General features: G+C 28.9%; 1 protein-coding gene across 1 annotated transcript; it reads right to left on the bottom strand.

The window, feature by feature from the left end:
• Positions 1-2,783: 2,783 nt before the first annotated feature.
• On the bottom strand, positions 2,784-12,145 carry LOC136978827 (tyrosine aminotransferase-like). The gene is made up of 12 exons (XM_067274646.1): positions 12,127-12,145; positions 11,011-11,152; positions 10,835-10,939; positions 8,579-8,646; positions 7,522-7,680; positions 7,261-7,452; positions 5,104-5,186; positions 4,906-4,975; positions 3,828-3,956; positions 3,648-3,731; positions 3,475-3,573; positions 2,784-3,402 (listed from the first exon to the last, which is right to left on the bottom strand). Exons 2-12 carry the CDS (start codon positions 11,141-11,143, stop codon positions 3,232-3,234), a joined length of 1,293 nt encoding a protein of 430 aa, XP_067130747.1. The 5' UTR covers positions 11,144-11,152; positions 12,127-12,145; the 3' UTR covers positions 2,784-3,231.
• Positions 12,146-23,051: the final 10,906 nt, after the last annotated feature.

Below are 23,051 nucleotides of genomic sequence, written 5' to 3'. Positions count from 1 at the left end.
ATGTTATCAGTGATGGATGAGGAAGTGTCTGTAGTATCATTAGTGGTAATTGTTGTATGTGTGTTATTATCAATGCTTGTTGCTGGATTATCCTGACAGGTTACATGATCTTCATTAATGTTAGATGTTTCTGTCTGTTGATGTATTTGATCAGCAACCTGTTGTTTGATAAGTTCAAGTGTTGTTTGTGGAATAAGGTTGTTGTGTATAATTGTTCTTTTTTGATCAACAACCCTTTGTTCGGTGACAGTGAGATGAGGATACTGTTGTGTGAATCTATGGTGTAGTTGTTGTCTGTATGCTGTCATGTTTGTTTCGAGTTTTGTGATGGTGTAATAAGTACGGATGATAAACTCGTTCATTTCTACTGTCCATTTCATCCGTTGGCGTGGTTTTCCAGCCTTTGTGGTCTGTGGATGCATTGCCACAGAAACACCAAGGCTGGGTTGGTTCCTCACATCTGTTGAGAGCATTGCAGTAGCCATGCTTGGGCCGGTGCTGCTTTCGCCACCGGTAACCAAGGGAGACTGTTACCTATTTTTCGAACGTGGGCCTCTGCCTAACCCACGAACGCGGACCTTGTTAACCCGGGCGACGTCCGAGCCGGTATCACACTTTGATCTAGTTATTACCATGATGAATATCTCCACAGAATGTGGGCGTGGTCACTCTTAGCTTCATTTCTCCCCATAGACCTTACTGGCATGGGTGTCCCTACCAGGAGCTTATGCTCCAGCCTGCATTGCCCTATGGATCAGTAAAATTACTGGGCTCTCCCACCACGACCAGGTGGTGACCACGGGATAGTTATTATTATTATTATTATTATTATTATTATTATTATTATCATCAACTCGTCTCGATTATATATATAGATTAATTATTTTGTTAATTTTTTCCAACAGATGACACTATGATAGATGAGAAGCTAGTAAATGAATGTAGATAGAAATGAATGAATATATATTAATCCGATCAATATTTTGGGGTGAGATTAAGCCATAATCCAAGTTAGAAGTATGTGAATGTATCTTCCCAGTTTCGTTCCAATTGGTGGAACGACCTAAGCGTGCATAACGAACAAACAAACAAAAACAAACATCCTTATTTATATATACAGATTATCTTTTATATTTCTAATCAGCCAATAATTTTCATAATAGAATTAATTTATATTCATAACATAAAACCCATCGTCTGTGTGTGTAGGGGAAACTCATAGAGGAAAGAGTAAGAGTAAAATTGGTCAGATAAATTCTATATATAAAAGAATAAGAACAACCGAGACCCATGAAGGCCGTGAAGTCCAACTTGAACAACATCGAGTAATAGCTTTGTCAAGAGCTGCACTCATAAAAAGTCTTCCGTCATGCTTGACGGGGAAATTTCTAATAATTATATATTTCCTTTATTTATTTTAGAAGTTTCAATAAATCGATTTATGATTTAGTTTAAAGATTATGAATTTGATGACGACAGAATGGCGAAACAGTAAAAGCCGACAACTTAATATTTACATACATTTGGGTCATAATTATCGATATTTTTTTATATTTCATAACGTAAGTATCTACATTTATTTATATATCTATCTGTACCTCTGTGACTTTTAAATCATTGATCTGAGACATAGATAGATCCTTGAATATAAAGCGAAGACTTATAATTTTTCGAATTTAAAAATTATTATTATTGTCTAACCTTTTGAACAGCATATAAAAATAATTATATAATTTTTATTGTGTTTAGTGCAATATTATTCATATAACACGATAGATACTGGAACTGTGAGAGATCGCCCAGTATATTAAATAAATTTTAAAAAACTGATCTGAGGCCTTTTACGGCGGTAACAAATGTTTAAAGAGTTGCTCTATCTAACAGGATTAATTAATAATTACGTGTTGTTATTTCGCGAAGTTATAAGCCACTACTAGTTTTGAGGCTTCCAGGAGGGCATCTCATACGGCTGTATAATAATCGTCACTCGAAAAAGAGGATCACTTTCTAAATTTACATCATATTGTAATAGTAATGGTCCTTAGTGCCCACCAGTGATCAAGTAGATAAAATCATTGAATAACGTTAGTTGATCGTGAGTTCTCGTCTGGGCAACGGGTTGGTCATATGAAGGTTTCCGGGGTTTCTTTACGTTTTCAACACATAAATAGGTGCAGTTTTTTTTAGAAAGTCCTTCCGGGAGGCGTATCAAATAAACAAGCAATAATGGTCCTTTGATTCACTTTAATCTTTTCTTTGTTTGTTTGTTTTTTCTATTTATTGGACACTCCACTCTGTGGGCACTAAGAGAGCCTTTTTTTCAGGCTCACAGTGGGGTGGCTGGGTGGTGACCCAGCAGTCTTATTGTGGGCCTGGTGAAGAAAAAGCCCGGTATATCTGGAACAGATCAACACGAAAAATTTCTGGAGTTGATTTCGACTCACAATAGAAACTTTAGTATTGGTCGTCATCACAGGCCCTCTCAGATCACGGGTTCTGATGCATATTCTCCATGTCTTCTTTATCGGTGGTCATGAATTAGTTTTTGTACATAAGAACAGTTAAATTACTTATTGCTTCATGCTGTTATCGTGACAAATTTTTTTATCAAACGATTAATATCAAAATTTTGAAGGAATTTATTATATAAACTTTTAATTTATCTTTCAAACTATAAATTGAACTAAATAAAATATTCTTATAAATATAGAATATTTTATTTAACAAGGTTCTTAAAGAAGATAATTTTTAAAATTAATTTTAAAAAACAAACTAGGTCCTGGCAAAATTATTATTTTATTGATGTCTTTCCAAGATACAAATTCCGGTGTAACAAAAGAATTATTGTGCAGTTTATATTCTGTTGACATTATTTTCGACGCATTTCATTTATTGTGTATACAAAACAAAAATATTCTGTTCGAAATGACATCACAATTCATAAATAATTACAACTTTTCAACATATTTACAACTAATAAAAACAATTATTTACAATTTTGTTCCATTTCAAGACATCATTCTTAGTTTCCAGGATAAATGTTTTGCTAATTTTGGTTTTTCGTATAACATATTTAACATATTTCGTACTTATAATAGCCTCCTTCGTCATTCATCTTCTTGCAAAACCTCGGATAGGAGGAACAGTGAACCATAATATGGTAAGGATTACAACTCTCTCGTATCTATAATAAGTCTTGATTAACATATGCAAGATGGTGATGAATCTTCATCATACCGGCATAGTGATCATCTGTTGCAAAAACAGATCTGTCGGGCGATCATTCGTCTTAGGAACGGCGTAATGATTGTAACAAAATTGCTCTATTCTTTCGCAAGCCTCCTTCAATTGTTCTTCTGGTAATGTCAATACAATGCGAATATAATCTGGGAAATCAAAGCACTAGAAAATAATTCAAATTTAAAATTATAATAATGAAATGTGCATACAATTTTTATTAAATTTTATACATACCGATCCAGGTAAACACGAAACCGATTGTTCTGAAATTAAGGCTTCCATGAAATGTGTATCGTGCTTTATATCGGGAAAGCAACTCATCTCAATGTAAACCTACAAGAAATATTATCTTAAGTATTCATAAATCAAAATGATTTATAGTTTATTTTGCATGAATAAGTGTTTACCATCATATACATAGCGCCAGCAGGTGTTATGGGATGTAATCCTGGTATTTTGGATAAATAGGAATGGGCAAATTTGGCATTGCTCTATAAAATATATTAAAATTTTTTATTGTTTATATTTAAGAGAGATTTATATATATATATATAAATATATATATATACATAAATTAATAAACGTACATTAACTATTTCGATGGTTTCGTCAAAGAATGATTGAGGTGTATTGTTGAGGATAGCAGGAAGTGCCCCTTGAACGATGGTGTTGCTACCGATTATTCTTTGACTCAAGGATAATAAACCATTTCTTATCTGTTCAAATAGAAAAAATAATAATAAGTATAATTCAATTCCTTCTTTAATTAAATGCTTAAATTTAAGTGAAATGAATTTAGTATTGTGTGAGATTTCATTTATTGCAATTTACTACAGTAAATAAAAGATACGCTGGAGCTGTTTATATTTAATTTGTTTTGTTTTAATGTTATTTTTTCTATATATTTAAATTGCGAATGAGTATAACTGAAACTGATTAAGATTACTAAATACAGAGTGAACATAATTAAAAAACTCCTAATCAGTGTTGTCCGGCAAACCCTCCAGATAGCATGGAATAGTGGTATTTGTATTTTGTATGCTTTATAATTTTATATTCTGACGTTACCGAACATGCACGACTTTCACGGGAAATTTAGTTCAAAAGTTCACCACTGCGGGACTTGTGGCGCTGGGTGTCGGCAAGAAACTTGGACGAAGTTTCTTAAGGTAACTGTCGTAGCTCACTCGCTGCATTGGCATTAATTATTCCATTAAACAGCTTCAAGCGCATTCATGTCCATGGCTACTAATCTGCAGAAATAAGAATAGTATTTCACATGACGTAAATGGTTTAATAACCAGATATTGACCATAGCACTTGTGCGTTGTGACTACGCCACATATTTTTAGTGTGGAAACCATTGGTGTGGAAGGAAACTTCTCCGCATGTCGGAAACGTTTATTATGTTTTTATAAATTTTTAACGCGCAAATTTTAATATTTTAATAAGTTAAGAAAATACTGTTTAACATCATCTACAGAATATATTAAAGTGTTTATCTGTACGAAATTGCTCTAGTTATGATGAAAAAATGTAGAGTAAAGGTTAAAATGGAAAAAAAAGTGTGTTTATATTTTATATTCACGTTAACGAGTGTTTAATAGTAACTCTAAAACTTTTTATTTACATTTATTTTGTTAAACATGCGAAATATTTACTTACAGAAGCTTCAAATACATCATTTCGATCATGAATGAGAATCCAACCCATTCTCCATCCTGGAACTAAGTGTCTAAAATATATAGAATAAGACTTTATAATTTAATTTTTAACAAATAATCTTTCTAAATATATTAATTAAACTTATATATACTATTTTGCATTCTTTTTCATTACAAATATAAATTATTTTTAATATACCTTTTTGTTAATCCGCCGCACGTTAATATCGGGACGTTAGTAGATAAACTGGCGATAGGAATGAATTCGAATCCGGGAAACACCTAAAAAATTTTAAAAGATTAATTTAAAAGATATATTTTAAAATTGAATAATTATTAAGAATTTATTAAGCGTATATTTAAAAAATTTTTGCTGGTTTTATATAAATATTAGTGGAAATCAGAGGTCAATGTTGGTTAGATAGTTTTATCAGGGATAAATAAGGTTAATACTCCAAAAATAAATGTTTAAATTCATTTTAATGCATTTAATTAAACTACGTTAATAAATTACATAATTTTTAATACATAAACTGTATTGTACACGCGACATTTATCCTCAAAAATCGAAAAAAATGATTAAAAAGTTCTAAAGGGGAAAGGGATCCGAACCCCCAACTAATATAGCAAATGCCGTCGGTAAGTTTCTAGAATTATTTTAACCATAGTAATAATCTAACAGCGGTTATTAGCCTGGAATATAAGCAGTGCCGTCTTAATATATGCGCACTCTGGGCAGTTTTCCGGGGTCCCATACTAATTTATGCACAAGCCAGAATTTAACACTAATTTTTCCATCATCCGCCGGTTGGGTAGGTAGGGCCCGGTACACTGCCTTACCTAGAGGCCTACAAGGCTGTTAAGACTGCCCTGACTATAAGCACTGCTAAAACAGGATGCAGCCATGCCTATCTAGATAAAATTTTAATTGAACTTTTTAAATGTTTTTTCTCGACAGAGAGAAATGGGACTTAAATGTATAATTTGAACTGTTTCTGTTATAAATTCTTAATCTAGACCTGAATGTCTGTTTACATTGATGAATGAGCATGACTTAAATACGAATATTCTTTCTTAATCCCTTAACTTGTATCTAAAGTTAGGCTAAAATAGATGTGAAAAAAATTACACGATCTTGCCTTCTTAAGTAAAAGCAACTACTTTTATTTTGGGATGAGAGAGTAGGGCCTACATTTTAAAAATTCAACGGTATGACGGTGAAAAAGCTTAAGAATCACTGATCTAGCTGAATGTTCTTGTTTAAAAACACTGAATTCACAAATATTTATACCTAATATTTATAATATTATAAATATTCGAGAAGCAATTAAATACAAACAGTTAAAATCCTAATATACTGTACAAATTATTTAAATAAATTATTTTTAAATATAATTTCTAAGTTATTGAACTTTTCTTCTATAAATGCAAACTTAAATTATTTACAAATGTATATGTTTATAGATATACGTACTTAACACCTTACACTTGCCGAGAAAAATATATTTATTTGCAACAAACACGCAAACGTTTTCAGCCTGATTCACAGGCCATCTTCAGGCTTGGAATACATTTGAAATTAAAATTCCATCCATGGAATACAAAAATTCAAATTCAAAATTAAATAAGGTACAATCAAAATAAAATATTGAATAACTAACATAAAGCAAAAAATAACAAAAAGTACGTATATCTATAATGATATGCTGAGTGCTTTATAATATTATGTATATGTTTATATTCAAATTATTTAGAAAGACTCGCTGTTAGGATTGATAACCTATATTGCCCAAGTTTAATTAAAATGCAATATAAACATTAAAAAAAAATTGTAAACATAATGAAATTGCATAAACTCAAGACTAACTACTTTGTACCGAATCGGTTAAGTTACAACATTATATCATATTTCATCAGTAATTTTTGTATGATTGAGTTTATATTATGTTTACATCTTAAATTTTTAATGCGTAATATAATGCAATATTACTTCAATTTTTATCTGCTTTAATTAAAAATTAAGGAAAAATAATTATTATTTTACGTATATTAATGATCAAATTTTAACCGTACGTTTTCTTGTGCCATAGACCACTGTAGTGAATCATATGGATCCTTTCTGAGAATTACGTTCGTAGAGAATAAAATAAAATATAAATTACAAGATGTAATTTTTTCATTCAAGTTTATTGTCACATGAAATTTATCTACAGATTATTTTCTGGTTTCACAGATAAATTTCATACTTCGATTACAGCAAGCTAAGAATCCCTGTTCTGGATCTAACTTCATAACATTGTCTATTGAAGTGAGATTAGATGAGTTTCTATAGTAAATAATGAAATACAGTACTTACAAAATAATCGTATATTTCATCAGCAATTATCGGAATAAAATTTCTTTCCGCCACTTTCAAAATTTCCTGAAGATGAAATCTCGAGAAAACAGAACCACAAGGATTCGAAGGATTGTTAATGATAATGGCGACAGTCTGACTATCGATTTGCGATTCCAAATCATCTAAATCGATCTCCCATCCTCGTTCGGGCTGTAATCAGTATTTAAAATGTTAGTTTTTGATTTTAAAAAATTGATAAATCCATCAAAATTTACTCACGAGTAGGTTATAATGTTTCGTTTCTATTCCTAAACCTTCCGCTAAAGTACGATATAGAGGAAATCCTGGTCTTGGAACTAAAATATTCTGTCCTGGATTAGCAATCACAGTGATGCAGAGATCAAGCGCGTGAGAGCATCCGCTCGTTAAAATAACATCCTAAAATTTAAATTTTTATGCATTTAATGATATAAAAATTTCATTTTTAAAATCCTTAACTGATATTTTATATTTTAAAATATATTCTACATATATATATAGTAAAAAAAAATGAGTATCGGATGTTTACCAATACTGTTGAGGAATGAAATGATACATTTAAATCACATAAACTACGAAAATTTGTTTATTGAAAGGATAATCTCCTTGCCTTGACTTTTGTCCTAAGAGAGGTTAAATGTTAAGTATCTAAACACCTAATCACATGATTATATACATATATATTTTTCTTAAATAATAAATATCAAGGTTATGGAATTGTTAAAGTACTTACTCTGCTTAATAATGAGAAGAAAAAGAATTTAATAGAATTGTAAAATTGTTCCAATGCTTTACAATATTTAAAATAAATAATATTACTAAAAAATTATTATTAATTATTTAATTTTTTTTAATTTAGAGATCTGTGTCCATAACGCCATGATTTTCCTTTCTTAACGGTTAATAAAATTCTTGTAAATTATTGTAAGCAAGGAACTTTATTACGTTTTTTATGTTTTAAAATTTATTTTAAATAATTAGCTATTAAATAAAATATAAAAATTAATTAATAATTATTTCATCATTACATTTGTTTATTCAAATTTTCAATGTATAAACACAGTGTTTAATATCTTAACAATCAACTTTAACATTTAACCTTGTAACCCTTGATCATGCTCATGTGATTGATTGTATCAGAATATTTCAACGTGTGAGAAAGCGCCGAGTTTGCAGATATTTTTTTCTTTCTTAAATATATTCTTTAAAACGAATTAATAATTTTTAAAGATAAATTAAACCCTGCCAAGATTCTTTATATTAAATGTATATAAATAAGAATAAAACATATATTTACTCTAGGACTTAGTTCAGCTTCTGGGGTAGAAGCATATTCAGCTACGGCTTTCCTTGCAATTTCATAACCTTAAATTTAAAAAAAAAAAATTGTATTTAATAATATCAAATAATAATATTTTTAAAAGTTTATTTTATTTTATTTTTTTAAATTAAAATGTAACGAAGAGCACTCAGGATTATGCTTCTAAAGTACAAAGTTGCAGAAAGTATAATACTCGCGTATATTTAAAACTTTAAATTTTAATCTTATTAAACATCTAAATAAGAAAATGATTAAATTATTTCACATATTTCTACTACAAATTCCAATATTAAAAATGTGAGCATCAGAGAAAGCAAAAACATCAAAGATCTTTATTAATTCGGAAATATTTGAGATTATAACTATAATTAAGTTAATTATTTTACACAAATAAGTTAGAACTTTAAATTATTTTGAAATGTAGTCAAAATTCTCAGAAAACTGATAAGATAAATTCACAAAATTAAATTATTACTGATTACATTTGTCGTGTGAAAAGCGTGATTTTTAAAAAATTAATATCGCTGCTCAGTTACCATTTCCTCTGTCATCAACTTAATACAATAGTGATCAAATGTATACTGTTATACAGAATATAAACGTTAAATTAAAAAAAATGTTTGCCTCTTTTTATTATTAACGTTTTTTAATTCGAAATAGATCTTAAAAACCTCTCCTACTGTTTCTTAATTGAACCCAGGTGCAGTATCATAAATATTCTAATTCCAAATTCAAGAATAGGATCAGAGAAAATCATTGAACTGCTATTTTTTTAATTAGAAAAATGACAAAGATCACCTTCAGCAATAGTAAATCGTCTATGAAGGTGACGTTCGTATTTAAAAAAAGAAAAAATCACCGAAGATAAATCGCTTATTCAAGGTTATAACATAGCTCCAGTTGAATAAAAATGAATTTCATTAGCGCAAATGTAAACTTCTAAAAGAATTTTTAAAATTAAATTTAAGCTATACAAAAACCACATAATTAAATAAGTGAATTATTAGTATAAGCTGCTATATGGGAAATAGAAAGGCACGCATCGAATAAATAATCAAGTGAAAGTCTTAATAATCTTCAATTAATTATTCGTTAAATGTGTAAGTCTTCTATGCCTTGTTATTGCTATTAATACCTGTAGTTTTAAGTTATAATGTATAATAAATTTTATAACAAGCGTTAAATATATTAATTATTTAATATTAAAAATTAATAATGTTGCGATGTTATCATCAAATTCTAAAACTTTCTTACGAAACTTTCTCTGGGAAAGATATAATTTAGTTATTTAAAACACTAAATATTACAAAACTTTGTGTTTATTCTTTCTTCCTTTGTTTATACGAGGATATACGGTATAGTATATCCTCGTTTTACGACAGATCGCTTTTAAATTCTTACTTTTACAGTATAAATTTTCTGTTATGAATGTATAAATGCTTCATTTAAGTCATGTATCTGTGTATGGTTTACGTAACAAATAATATATTTTTCAGAACATAATTTATAACACTAAACTTATGGAAAATAAGAGGCTGGCTTAACGACGGTTTGTCAAAAAACCCGATTAGGTCGCAAATATAATGCTCTAGTATAATAATTTGTATGCAAATAATTAAGACTGTAAACGATTACTTATACAGAAATGTGTAAAATTAATATTAAAGGAAATTAGAACTAAAATTTAATTTTTTTTTTCTTTTTTGCACAAGTAAGTTTTGTAATATTCTAGAATGATTTTGAAGGAAAATTATATATTTTTTTTAAAGCTTGGATTTATCATGGTGAGAATGTATTTTTTTAAGATTAAATATTAAAAATATATTCATAAATTATGTAATTTTTTATTAAATGAATTGTATTTTTTTTTTATGTTTGATTGGAGTTTAATAATTATCGCGCACTAGTTAACCACAGGATGATTCGTAAAACATCAGGGGACAGTCGCTAAATCAGTGTCGCATTACGTAAGTACTCCTCAAACTACTTTCTGGAATAAAATTTTATGTTGCAGAAACCAAAATTATTTTAATTTATAGTTCGATTGCGTTTTGATAATGAATCTGTTATGTCTTTGCCCCTCGATATCAATTAATGGGTTGTTTTAAGGTGATGGATGAGGAGAACCAGACGTATCAAGCGCTTCATCCCCTAACAAATCTATGGATTTTACTAACGAGACTATAAATTAAGGAATTTAAATGTTCCATCCTGTGGTATGTTATCAATTACCTGTACTCGGTGCATATCCATTAAACTTCATTGAATTTACGCTATCTATAATCGCTTCTCTGGCTTCATCGCTGGGATTTAAATTTCCAAAAACAGTCGGATCACCTAATTAATTAATAAAGAATTTTTTAAATAATTTATAAATTTTCGTAAAATTTAATAAATAGATTACTTACCTAAAGACAATGCTATCATTTGTTTTTCAGGATTTGGCTCCAATTTTAAAACTTCGAAGAGTGATCGAATAGGATTGCAAGTTTTTTCGGCGATTTTGGATGAGTTTACGTTCCAGTGGGTCCTTGTTTTCATGTTTGAGATCTGGTCAAGAGAAAAATTAATGGAATTAGAAGGAAAAACTCCAAAATAAAAGTGAAAAGTTGAAGAAAGTAACGAGTCAGGAAGTAAGTCAAGATTAATATAACATCAATTTACGCATTTGATTTCGTTTGTAGCCATTTTTGTATAATATTAATTATTTTTGCTTACGTCAAACTTGATATTTGCGTACAAATTTGATTATAGCTTCTATGAGAATAAGGCTTATGAATATACGAAAGGTTTCTGACGTATTTTGTTACAAATATTGACGGAAAGATTTATTTTTAACTAAAAATAATAATAACAATATCTTAAAGTTTGTACTAGATTTTTTAAATTATTATTTAAATTATTGCTTTTTTTCGTATTTATAAAATTATATTTATTCAAATTTACCTGAAGAAAGTTTTTATACAAATACATCTTTCGATAAATTTGAACTTTGCGTGTACACATAAAGTTTAAAGTACATCTTTAGCAAAATACGAACCGAACTTAAATAAATATTGATCATTTATCAATAAATTTTAGTTTAATGTTTATAAAAAGAATAATTTTATGTAATTGCGATAAATTCTTTACGTTCTTCTTAAAATTACTAAATATATTACTTTATAAATCGAAAAATGATGCAAGAATTATTGAAATATTTAACCTAAATTGTTATATAAATTAAAGATAATATATTTAATGCTTAAAAATCAGTTTAAATATTAATTAATTTTTATTTTAAATTCAACTCTTTAACATATAAATAATTTATTTTACTTTAAAATATCATTTAAAAAACAAATTTTTGTACCTGAAGATAAGCTTTAAATCATAGTTAAATATTAAAAATTCTGAACTTAATTTTAATTTAATATCTAGTTTTTAAATTTTAAAAAATATATATACAATGTGTATACTTTTAAATTAAAACTAGTAATTACTTAAAGTTTCTAGTAAATTTATATGCACCGATACAGACTTACTCCTTAAAATTTATATTAAAGTAGAATGAATGTTCTCTCGGCGAATTTTAATGAGAAACTGTTAATGAAAACTTGAAAATCTTCCTATTTATGTATTTGTACGCGTAGAAGCACCCCAATGTGACCTCTGACCTTCTTTCTATTCGTTGATATTATCCAATTACAGCTCTCGTTGCTTATCTCAGAGACCTATAATGAATGCGCTCTATGACACCAATCAGTTATTAAAATTTCTCAATATTCTGCTTAACGAAGGTAAAATTTCAGATGATGATAATGAAAAACACGTATAAATTAATCGATAAACTGCATTATTGGGTCATTAAGGTCATTCGAAACTGTACGCTTCATTGATACGAACATCAATTGCTTCATTACCTTGAATTCGTAATCAGGAAATTTTGTAAAAAAATATTTATTAATATTTTTTTCTAGTTAATTAATTAATTCTAGTTTTTTTCTAGTTGAAAAAAATGTAAAACCTGTGAACAACGGCCACCGGTGGGAACAAAAAAACACTGTTGTATGATTATTGTTAATAAAAAAAAATGGCCGCTGTGTAGAGGTTGCTGTTCGACTGTATTTGAATTACCATTTAAATAAAATTTGTATTTATTAGTTAAAAATATATTTATTTAAATTTAATATTGTTTATCTTTTAATGAGATTTTTATTGGATCATCTTTATCATTTAAAAATAACAATAGTGTGTATTTAATATAGTAAAACCTGTCCAAACGGACCTGAGTACAACGGAAACTTGCGTAAACGGAAATAATATTCAGAACGGCAAGATTTTTCTATGTTAATAAAAATAAAAATAAAACCTGTGCAAAACGGAAAACTGCCAAGCCTGAAAAATATTCGGTGCCGTGCGATTCCGTCTTACACAGGTTTTACTGTATATCGATAGATAAAAAAAAAGACGAGGGATGAATTAGGAAAAAAATAATAAAGTTCTTTATGGGGTGAAGCGCGTGACATCGTGCTCTCTTAAATCAATCATTCCAGATTTAATGTTTATTAAATGATAAATATGTATTTCGTCATTATAAGAAGTTAATTTATATTTTTGCTTTTATTGGACGGGTGAATTAATTTTTTGAAATTATTATCACTGACGTTGAAATCATAGGACTATACCAAAATATTCTGTCGCGCGCTTTCAATTTAAATAATTTTTCCTTTGATATTTTCGTATTGTGGTGAAGATATTTAACAATATTTTTCAAGTAGGAAAAACGACTTGATGTGTTAATAATTGATATAGATCAGTGATAAGTATTTTGTTTTAGGTCTGCTTTATGAATGGTTTAAATGACTGCAACATTCTTATCGAAGATTGATTAACAAATTTACTAGAATAAAATAATTTAAATGTATACGTGAATTTCTTCTGATTTTTTAAAATTACATTTTAGATGGCCGAATTGAAGGCCTCATCCTACCGCTCTGGGAGACCCGAGTTCGAACCCTGTAACTCCCCAGGAATTTTTCATGAACGGTCTGCCCCTTTCCTCGTTATTCTTCCTCTCTATTATTGTCCTGCCGAATTTACTATGATTATAATTTAAAAGGCCTCTTAGCGATACGATGCGAGAATAGTAAAAATAAATAAATAAATAAAAGAAAAGTTTAAGTGTAAAATAATCACGTGGAAATAACAACGAGGATTGTATAATTGAAATAATCTATAGATAAAAGATTTCTTAAGAATAATGTTCATAAAAGTTTTAAGGTATGATGTAGTTTTAAGGTTCCTAAATATAATATAGCCGTTTTTATATAGTTTTCAATGACAACATAAAATATTTTAAAATGAAGTTGAAACCATCTTTAACTGCCAAACACAAATCAATGCGTTTAAACTGAGCTAAAGACAAGATGGGATGGACTGAAGAATGGCAAGAAATAATGTTTAGTGATAAGAAGTTCAATTTAAATGGCCCTGATGGGTTTTCATATTATTGGCATGATTTAAGAAGAGAAAGCAGAGTTAAAATAAAGCCGGCAACAAGGGAGTGAGTCTGTAATGATTTGGTTGGTTTTGGATGGAGAGGTAAAATTGATTTAGTATTTGTTAACAAAAGTATGAACTCAGAAAAGTATCAAGAATTATAATATAATAATATGATTACATTTGGTTCATTAATTGCAGGTCATAAATGCAAGTTTCAACAATCTAATGCTCCCATTCATGCCTCAATATCAACAAAAAATTGGTTTTGAAAAAGAAAATATTGATGTAATTGACTGGCCTTCACATAGTCCAGATTTAAATCCCATTGAAAATTTATAGGTGATTTTAGCAGCCATTGTTTATCAAAATGAGAACAATATGAACCTGTAAATCAATTGAAAATTGCAATGATGGATGCGTGGGATGAAATTAAGTACGAATAATTAAAAATTTAATAAACTCTATGCCTAACAGAATCTTTCAAGTAATTGTAGCCAAAGGGGGTGAAACCAAATATTAAGTGTTAAAAATATACTTAAAAATTAATTTTATGTAATTTTAGAAAGTGTGCCTATACTTTTGAAACAAGTAAAAAGTAAAAAACTGTAATAACTTCTATTATATTATTGTTAAAAAATAAAAAGCTTGAAAATGATATTTTTTAAATTGTTTTAAAACTTATAAAACGGTTTTCTATTTAAAAAAATTAAATAATTTTTTTTTTTAAATTGTGGTGTTCCTATACTTTTCTAACAGATATTCAGGAATAAATATTCATTTTTTTAGAATAATTTAACAACTATATGAACTAAACTTACGTATTTTAACAATTCAAATCGTAACGTCATTTAGCCTAATTAATGAGAACCATTGTTATTCAGAGCATATGATCCGGGTAATGACGTTCAGCCAGACGAAGTGACGATGAAATTAACTTAATGAAACTAAGAAAGTTATTTCTATATACAGTAGAGAGTCGTTAATCCGAATCAATTGGAGACAGGGGTTGTTCGGATTAGTGATTTGTTCGGATAACCGATTATGTACGAAAAAATATATTAACCTGTCCGATGTTCAAATTTTTCTCCGTTGCGTGTCGCTTCGTGTTGAATTTTTCTCCGTTGCGTGTCGCTTCGTGTTGAATTTTCGTCGATTTTAAGCCTAACGAAAATTTTTATAATAATAGTCGAGGCTATTTTATCGTTAAAAATTATTTCTTTGTTTTGTACAAACAAAATAAATATATTGAAGAATATAAAAACATGAAAATTATACTTTAGAAGTAAATCTAGTATCAAAAACGTTCGATTCAGCACGACACAGTCCGACTGAAAATCGTTCGAATAACCGGCGATTCGGATTACCGGGGTTCGGATTAACGACTCTCTACTGTATTAAAATTGATCGAAAAATCATTCTAACTCTGATGCTATGATAGATAAATCTTATCGTCATCTATAACGGGCTTTCGCGCAATTTAAAGGTACAATTTAAAGCCTTGTTTCTGCTGAAAGACAATTGAAAAAGCGTCATTAGTAATAAAATGTAAAGCTAATTTAGATAAATGAAGAAGATTGTCTATCTAAGTTGTAAATAGGTAGCAGTATAATACCTTTTCCTCTTTCTCTGATCAGTCAAGATATTCAAGATGTCATAATATCATATTTAATTTACTTATTATTAAAGTTAAAATATGTAGATTATGAAAAGTATTCACATTAATCAAAAATTTGATAAATTTGATACGATGTAACGATTTATTAATTCATCAATTAATAATTATCATCAAAAACACTTGATTTTGAGAATATTTATATACTATAAAATTTTAGTTTTTAGTTTATTCGAAGAAAGATGATTTTAATCAGAATTTTTTTTTTTAAATGATAATTTTATATGCAAGCACAGCTCATGAACATAGTTCAAATCTCAAAGATTTTCCATAATGTACATCTTAGTTTCTTAAATCTTCAAAATCACAATGTTTCCGTTTAATCTGTACACACGAATTGAAGAATCCATACAGTTTACATTACATGATAATAAAATAACTTTTAATTTTTGTTCTGATTTTAACTTTAAAAATTCTACTGAACTCATAGTAAATTGTTTCAAATTTTATCTTTGTTGACTCAGTTTTTATAAGATAGAGGCTTATTCGTTCAGTAGATTCATTCGGTGTATTGAAGATGTTATTTATCTCTTTTCCTCTCCAGAATTAAGAATTCTTAATAAGATCTATTCGTATTTTTATATTTAATGAGAAAAATCGTTTATTAAATATAAAAACTAGATACATTAGTCGATGTTCTTTTTTTGACACGTACAGCAATTTAATATGCAAATTTTAAATGATACTGTGAAGGATCCAAGTTCGATCTGAACTTTGCGATATTTTTCGAATTGTCCAAATTGATTTCATATTTCATCCTTTAATAAAGTCACTTGCGTATCATGTCCAAACTCGTCAAAATTAAAGATAATCGTGTCCAGTTTGAATTAGTCTTTCACATCATAAATTTAATCCTACTCAAATTGATCATCAAATGGTTTTCTTGGATTTCTTATTTTTTGGGCTGCAATTTGAAAAAAATTGTAGACCTATAAATTTCCACTGTCGTCCGCCTGTCTCTCTGTTCGGCTGTCTATCCTTAATCTCGAGAACGGAGTTCTCGAGATAAGTCTTTCATCTATCTGATGAAAGACGAGGCCAGACTGGAAACCGTAGGGACAGGAGGCCTCAATTAACTACAGTATAGCATCGATTATCCGACATCTGATTAACCGACTTATCGGTTAACCGACCGCGTTCTAGTCGGCAAATTCAAATGTCCGCTAGTGATGTGGCGCTACACTATTTGGTTGTCTTGGCTACTTTAATATTATTTTTGTTAAATTTTTGCATGTTTTAGTTGGCAGCACTGGCTCGACCGTGAAAGGGGAGCTAGTATTTAAACCAGGTCTAATACACTACACTAATAATGTATTTCTTCATACTTTTCGGTTATCCGACTTTTTAGTTATCCGACCAACCCCAGTCCCCAATTAAGTCGGATAATCGATGCTCTACTGTATATACGAACTTCAGATGCAAATTGGAAGTCGTGTTATTTCAAATAAAAAAATTTTTCCCCCGAAAGGTGTTAGATAGACGACTGGCACGACTCTATTGTTAAAGGAAAACTATGATGTATGGGGCAAGCCACTACTAATTTGAGGTGGAGAGCATATATTTTAAATTAAATTAATTACAAATATGATGAAAATTTTTTAGATTCTGTACATTAAGTTTCTTATGAATTTAGAAATTGTAATTTCAGACAGAATCCACTTCAGACTGATGCTCCAGTTTCTGGATTCATTTCAGTTTTATTCTAAATTTCAGATTCCATTATTTAGTTTGTGACGATTTAAATTAGAAGCTTGTTAAATTTAATGGCAATTTCGGATAATATTATTATCCGAAATTACCATTCACTATATATTTAAAGTTTAATGTATAGTGAATGGCAAAAGGCTTTTCCTATTTTACATTGAAAAGACAGAATGATAAAACGGAAAAAAGCCAAGATAAATATTTCATGAAGTGATATAAGTATATTTTCTTGCATAGTAATTAGGGAGATGATAAAGTATATATTCTTAAGTTGGATGACTCGAGAGAATTTTTCATTGCCGATTAAAAAAAAAAAAACATTAGTTTGTGTTATTAGCACAATAATATATTAATCTTAAAGACTTGAAATATAATCCGAAACAAAAATTATTTCTTAAAAACAGATAATAGAATATTAATGAAATTTTATTATTAAATAATTTCTAAGGATTTTGTATTGGGTGTAAGAAATGATAAGAAACATTAATTGAAAAATACTTATTCACACGATAAAACGTTAGTTCATTTACTTAAAATAATATTCTTACTGATACAGTAAAATAATTTACGAGGTGAATGAATGTAGCAAAAACTTCTGTCTAAACATTTACTTATCTCCGCTAAAATTTGTATATTATTATTTACAAAAAAAAGTGCAAATATTTTGTGCTTATATTTTATTTTATTTTAAAATTATTTCGAAATTTTCTTCATTTTTATAAATATAAATATTTACGATAATGATTTCGTGAGTTTAGATTAACGTTCTTATTCTTTATATAAAGAAAATCGATTTTAATGCTTTAAAAATAGCGTATTATATACGAACAATTAAATCTGTCATTGTCTTTCCTTCAACAAAGGTAGACGATTTGTCATCATATAATATATACACAGTACAAAGTTTTCGTACAAGAAACTGAATAAAAAATAATATAGAAATATAGTAGAAAAAAATGAAACAATAATTTATCATTAAAAAAAATTTTAATTTTAAGTAATTTATAAAAGAAAAAACAGTATAAATTTTTTGTTTAATAAAAAATATTAAATTAAATAGATCATTTTTATTTATTTTTCAATTTTTATCCGATTTAAATATTTTAATTTCTTCAAAACAGGGCCGGCCCATCAGTAGCCAAGCGAATAACTCGGCTTCTAATGGGCCTGGATACTGGCAGTTGGTCGCGGGTTCTTGTTTCATCAACGGTCTGGTCATGTGAAACTTTCTGGGTTTTCTTCACGTGTTTAATGGTGCGTCCACATATTCGGTATTCATCGAATGCCGAATATTTGCGTTTCGCACATGACAAATAGTTCGGTAAAGTATTTGCCAAACTGTTTGTCATGTGTGTTTGTCACGTGCAAGCACACATGCACGCACGTGATTTTTTTTCCGAGCATCGGTTCGTTACAGGAACGACGAACGTTCGTTCGAGATGTAGAAAGTGGACAATTCTCAAACAATAATTTGTGCCGCTGCTTTTACACTTATGGGTGATTCATACTTGATTAGCGAAAAAAAAGAAGTCTAAAAAAAGATGGTGGATGGTATGATGTCACTAAAGCAGAAAAATGTGAACGTGAAAAAGAAAAGAATTTAAAAAATAAACAACGGAATAAAACCATAAGGCAAAAACACACCAGATTAAACTACGTAGAAAAATAAAGTAAAATAAATATTTAAACTATAAACCAAATAAAAAATAAAACTAAATTCAAAAATAAAAGACTAGATCTAATTTTTAAAAGATTAAAATGGCAACACGGTGACTAAAAACAAGAAAATGAACGAGTACCAGCGCGAATGTGTGGATGAATATACGAATACGAATATTTGTCTCCTTTGATTTGGCATAATTTACCGACAAGAATTGGGAAACGACGAATACCGAATATTCGTCCACGCTACTCGGTATTTGCCAAATGTTTGCTTGGAATTTAAACCTAAGTCGGAACCTTTCCTGTAGAAAGTTCTTCCAGGATGCAGTTGTTTCAAGTGTTGCGATGCCTTATCTCATCAATTCAATATAATCCCTTTAAATCAGTGAATGAATCGTTAATAAATAAAAAGTAATTAAACATAATAAAAATATAAAAACTTTTTTTATAAATCAGATTTGTTATATAATAAAATATGAAAAATGTTTCTTTAAAAATAAATTTTTTTTCTTTGTCTTTTTCCACTCCCGTCGTGGATTAGACCAGGCCCACAATGGGGGCAGCTGCTCGAGAGTCGATTTTATTGTTTTTCCCAATATTGTGAAGTATCTCCTGCAGATTGTGAAAGACAATAATGAGAGGGCATAATTAACTAACAACGGGTAATATAAAGGGTTGGTCATAAAAATGTTACAACAGCTATAAATCCAGAGGGTGACGAAGCAGTTAGGTAAATTTTTATGTACTAAGTCAGCAAGAAAGCCATCATGGAATGGAAACAACCTTCATCGACAACCATAAATAAGTTTAAAGTGGCACCGTCTGCTGGTAAAGTCATGGCTAGTACTTTCTGGGATTTGCCAGGTTATCCTCGTCAACTTCTTGGAGCCACGACACACAATCACAGCTGATTGATATTGTGATACCCTTATAAAATTGCGTGAAGCTATCCGGCTTGTTGAGTAAAGGAGATATTCTCCTGCCCGATAATGCCAAGACTCATATTATTCTTCACACATAGAAATTTCTGCAAAAATTTAAGAGGAAATTTGAAGACGTCCAACAGTCCTGATCTGGCCTTCAGTGATTTTTGCCTGTTTTCTCTCTTCGAAGAACATTTATCTGGTACCCGATTCCATTGTGACGATGACCTGAAAGCAGCTAAAGAAATATGGCTGCAACAGCAGGGACATGATTTTTTTTTCAGTTTGCAATAAATAAAGCTGGTCATATAAATGTCTAAATCGATATGGTGATTACGTCGAAAAACAGTTTATGTATAGGCCTATATAAATAACATTTCATATTCACTTGCTATCTGAGATATGTTTTTTTAATAATCGAGTATATCGCCTTTTTTCTTTGTATAAATATTCGCTGAATAATTACAAAATAAAATTTATAGCCATATAATTAGGCCACTAACGTTAATCTGTCAAGGGGATACCTCCCGGAAGGGAGGTGTACGAATACCTCGGAAGTATTTGTACGAATTATTTGTACGAATTATTTGTACTTTTTGAAATATTCTTTATAGTATTTAGTTAAAAATATCTGAAAATATCGTTGCATGAGTGTTCATTTTTTATTGTCATTATATTGTTTGCATTAATAACCTAGTTGAAAAGGGGGAATTTTCGAGTTTAATGAAGAATGATGATGGTTTACAACTGGCATAAAATTCAATTAATTTGTTATGAATATTAAATGTATGTTGTAATTCATATTTACAAATTTTGAAAGTTATGCTTATAATTTTTGATTTATTAATTAATTTTGAGAAAATTGATTTTATATTCTTTTAATATTCTTATAGCTAGAAGTATTAGAAGTTGTGATGTTCTTTCAGTATGTAACAAATTGAAAAAAAAATGCTAAAGCAAAAATTTCCAGTCTCATTAAACTACTTGTTAAATTAAAATTATCACTAAATAATTATTTTAGATTATTCGATGCGTTAATCAGATCGAGTAATTTATATGCATTCTCTATATGGAGAAGATCATTGGTAGACAAAGTGGAAAAAAGACAACTGTTTTTCTTCAAACAAATACAGTATTTCATTTAAATTGTTCTTTCCAGGGTCTTTAATAAGAACGGAATTAGGTAAACTATCTCTGGCTGTTAATTTGTAGTCTTGTTCATGCTGATTATTTAGCTTTGGAGACGATTCTATCTTCTTTTGAATAAGATGAGGACTTGATTTTACAATTTTACCAACTGAAGATTTTCAGATGTCTACATCTGGTTTCAATGCTACACGATTGTCGTGTTGTCACTTCAGTTCTGCTTTTCCACCAATCTCCTCAGTTATGCAGTAATTTTACATGTCTTCCTGAAGATTTTTTAAATCCGTATGTTTCTTCCAATTATAAACAGCTTAATACTACTTTTGCGGGGCGATTCGGTTGCTTTTCAATTTTTCTGGTTGAGATTCTTGGCCATAAACAGCTGATATTTAGTCCTGTTCAAAATCTGTTAAGGCACATTCTTTTTCAAATTTGTTTCCACTTCAACGAGCAAAGTTACTTGATATTTACCTTAGAAATAAATCTTATGAAAATGAAAAGCAGGTACGCACTTGCAATTTGTAAATACGGTATGTCATACAATATAAATGCTATATTTTTGGAACAAAGAATTTTAAGCTTTTTTTTTTAATTTAATTTTCTCTTACATTTACAAAAATAATAGCGACATATTCAATGAATTATATTTGCTTTAACTCTAAGTATTTGCATAAAAATTTTATGTAAAAAAACAAGTATTTTTTTAAATTGGAATTGGCAAAGTGGATGTAATTTTATGGGGCGCGCCTATCGCTGTGAATTTTATTTTGTGATTATTCAGCCAATATTTATTTATTACTCATTGTCGTTAATTCATTATGCTTTTTCATTAATGCCTTTCATAATACTTCACAATATTGTGAAAATAAGCGATGAAATCGACTCCGACGAGCACCTGCCCCAACGTGACCTGGTCGAATCTACCATTGATTCACTGTTTTGAAACAATTATATTGAATTGACGGGATAAGGAAGGCAACATTTGGTAGAATTGCCAAGGAGGAGCCTTCCGGGAGAACTTTTTATTGGAAATTTGCTCATATTTAAGATTTAGACACTTGAAGAAAACCCGGAAAACTCCATGTAAACCCGGTGTTTAGTGGTTTTATCTACTCGGTTCTATTTTGAAAAATTGAAATATTTAAATCGAATTTTTTATTTAAAAAATAAATAAAAATTGTATATTTTATTTAAATATTTTTATTGAATAGAAAATTTATTATAAGTTTGTTTATAAATTACTTAAAATATGAAAAGTATGATAAATTATTATTTCATTTTTTTTTCCTCTACTAAATTTCTATTTTGTATTTTATTCATTTTCTGTGGGGGAAAATTTACTTACATTAGTTTTAAACTTTTATTTAATATTTTATAAGTAAATTTTAATTTGGCTTTTAAAATAAATCATTGAAAAATATATGTAGGCCTAAACATTCGAAAACACTTTTAAAGAGAAAGTGAACTTTGATTCTTCTTTATTTTCGGTTTATTAAAACGTCATCAGAACGATAAATTGCGAAACATTTTCAACACGTTTTTCATAAATATATAATTGTTATAATATCGATTTATAAAACAGAATGTGCATACGTCATTACAGTTTTTTTTACTACTGGGTGTGGTTCAATAAGCTCAATCAATGTGTCAAAAATCAAATCGTATTAGGATATAAAGAAATTTATTTAATGTGTTTTTAAAACGATCGCTTTAAACGTCAGTACACTCTAACGATTTCTCTAATTCAGGAAACATTTAGAAACATTTTCTTTGATTTGTCGAAATGTTAACATTATCGTAACTTGAATATATAAAGCGTGTTTCTCTAATAAATTGTTCCTTGATGTCATTAATTTTT

This window comes from Centruroides vittatus, unplaced genomic scaffold, assembly GCF_030686945.1.
Source record: "Centruroides vittatus isolate TY-2023 unplaced genomic scaffold, ASM3068694v2 contig_551, whole genome shotgun sequence".
Classification (NCBI taxonomy): Eukaryota; Metazoa; Arthropoda; class Arachnida; order Scorpiones; family Buthidae; genus Centruroides; species Centruroides vittatus.
The sequence above is the reverse complement of the archived record's forward strand: the minus strand, read 5'-3'. Positions and strand labels throughout refer to the sequence as shown.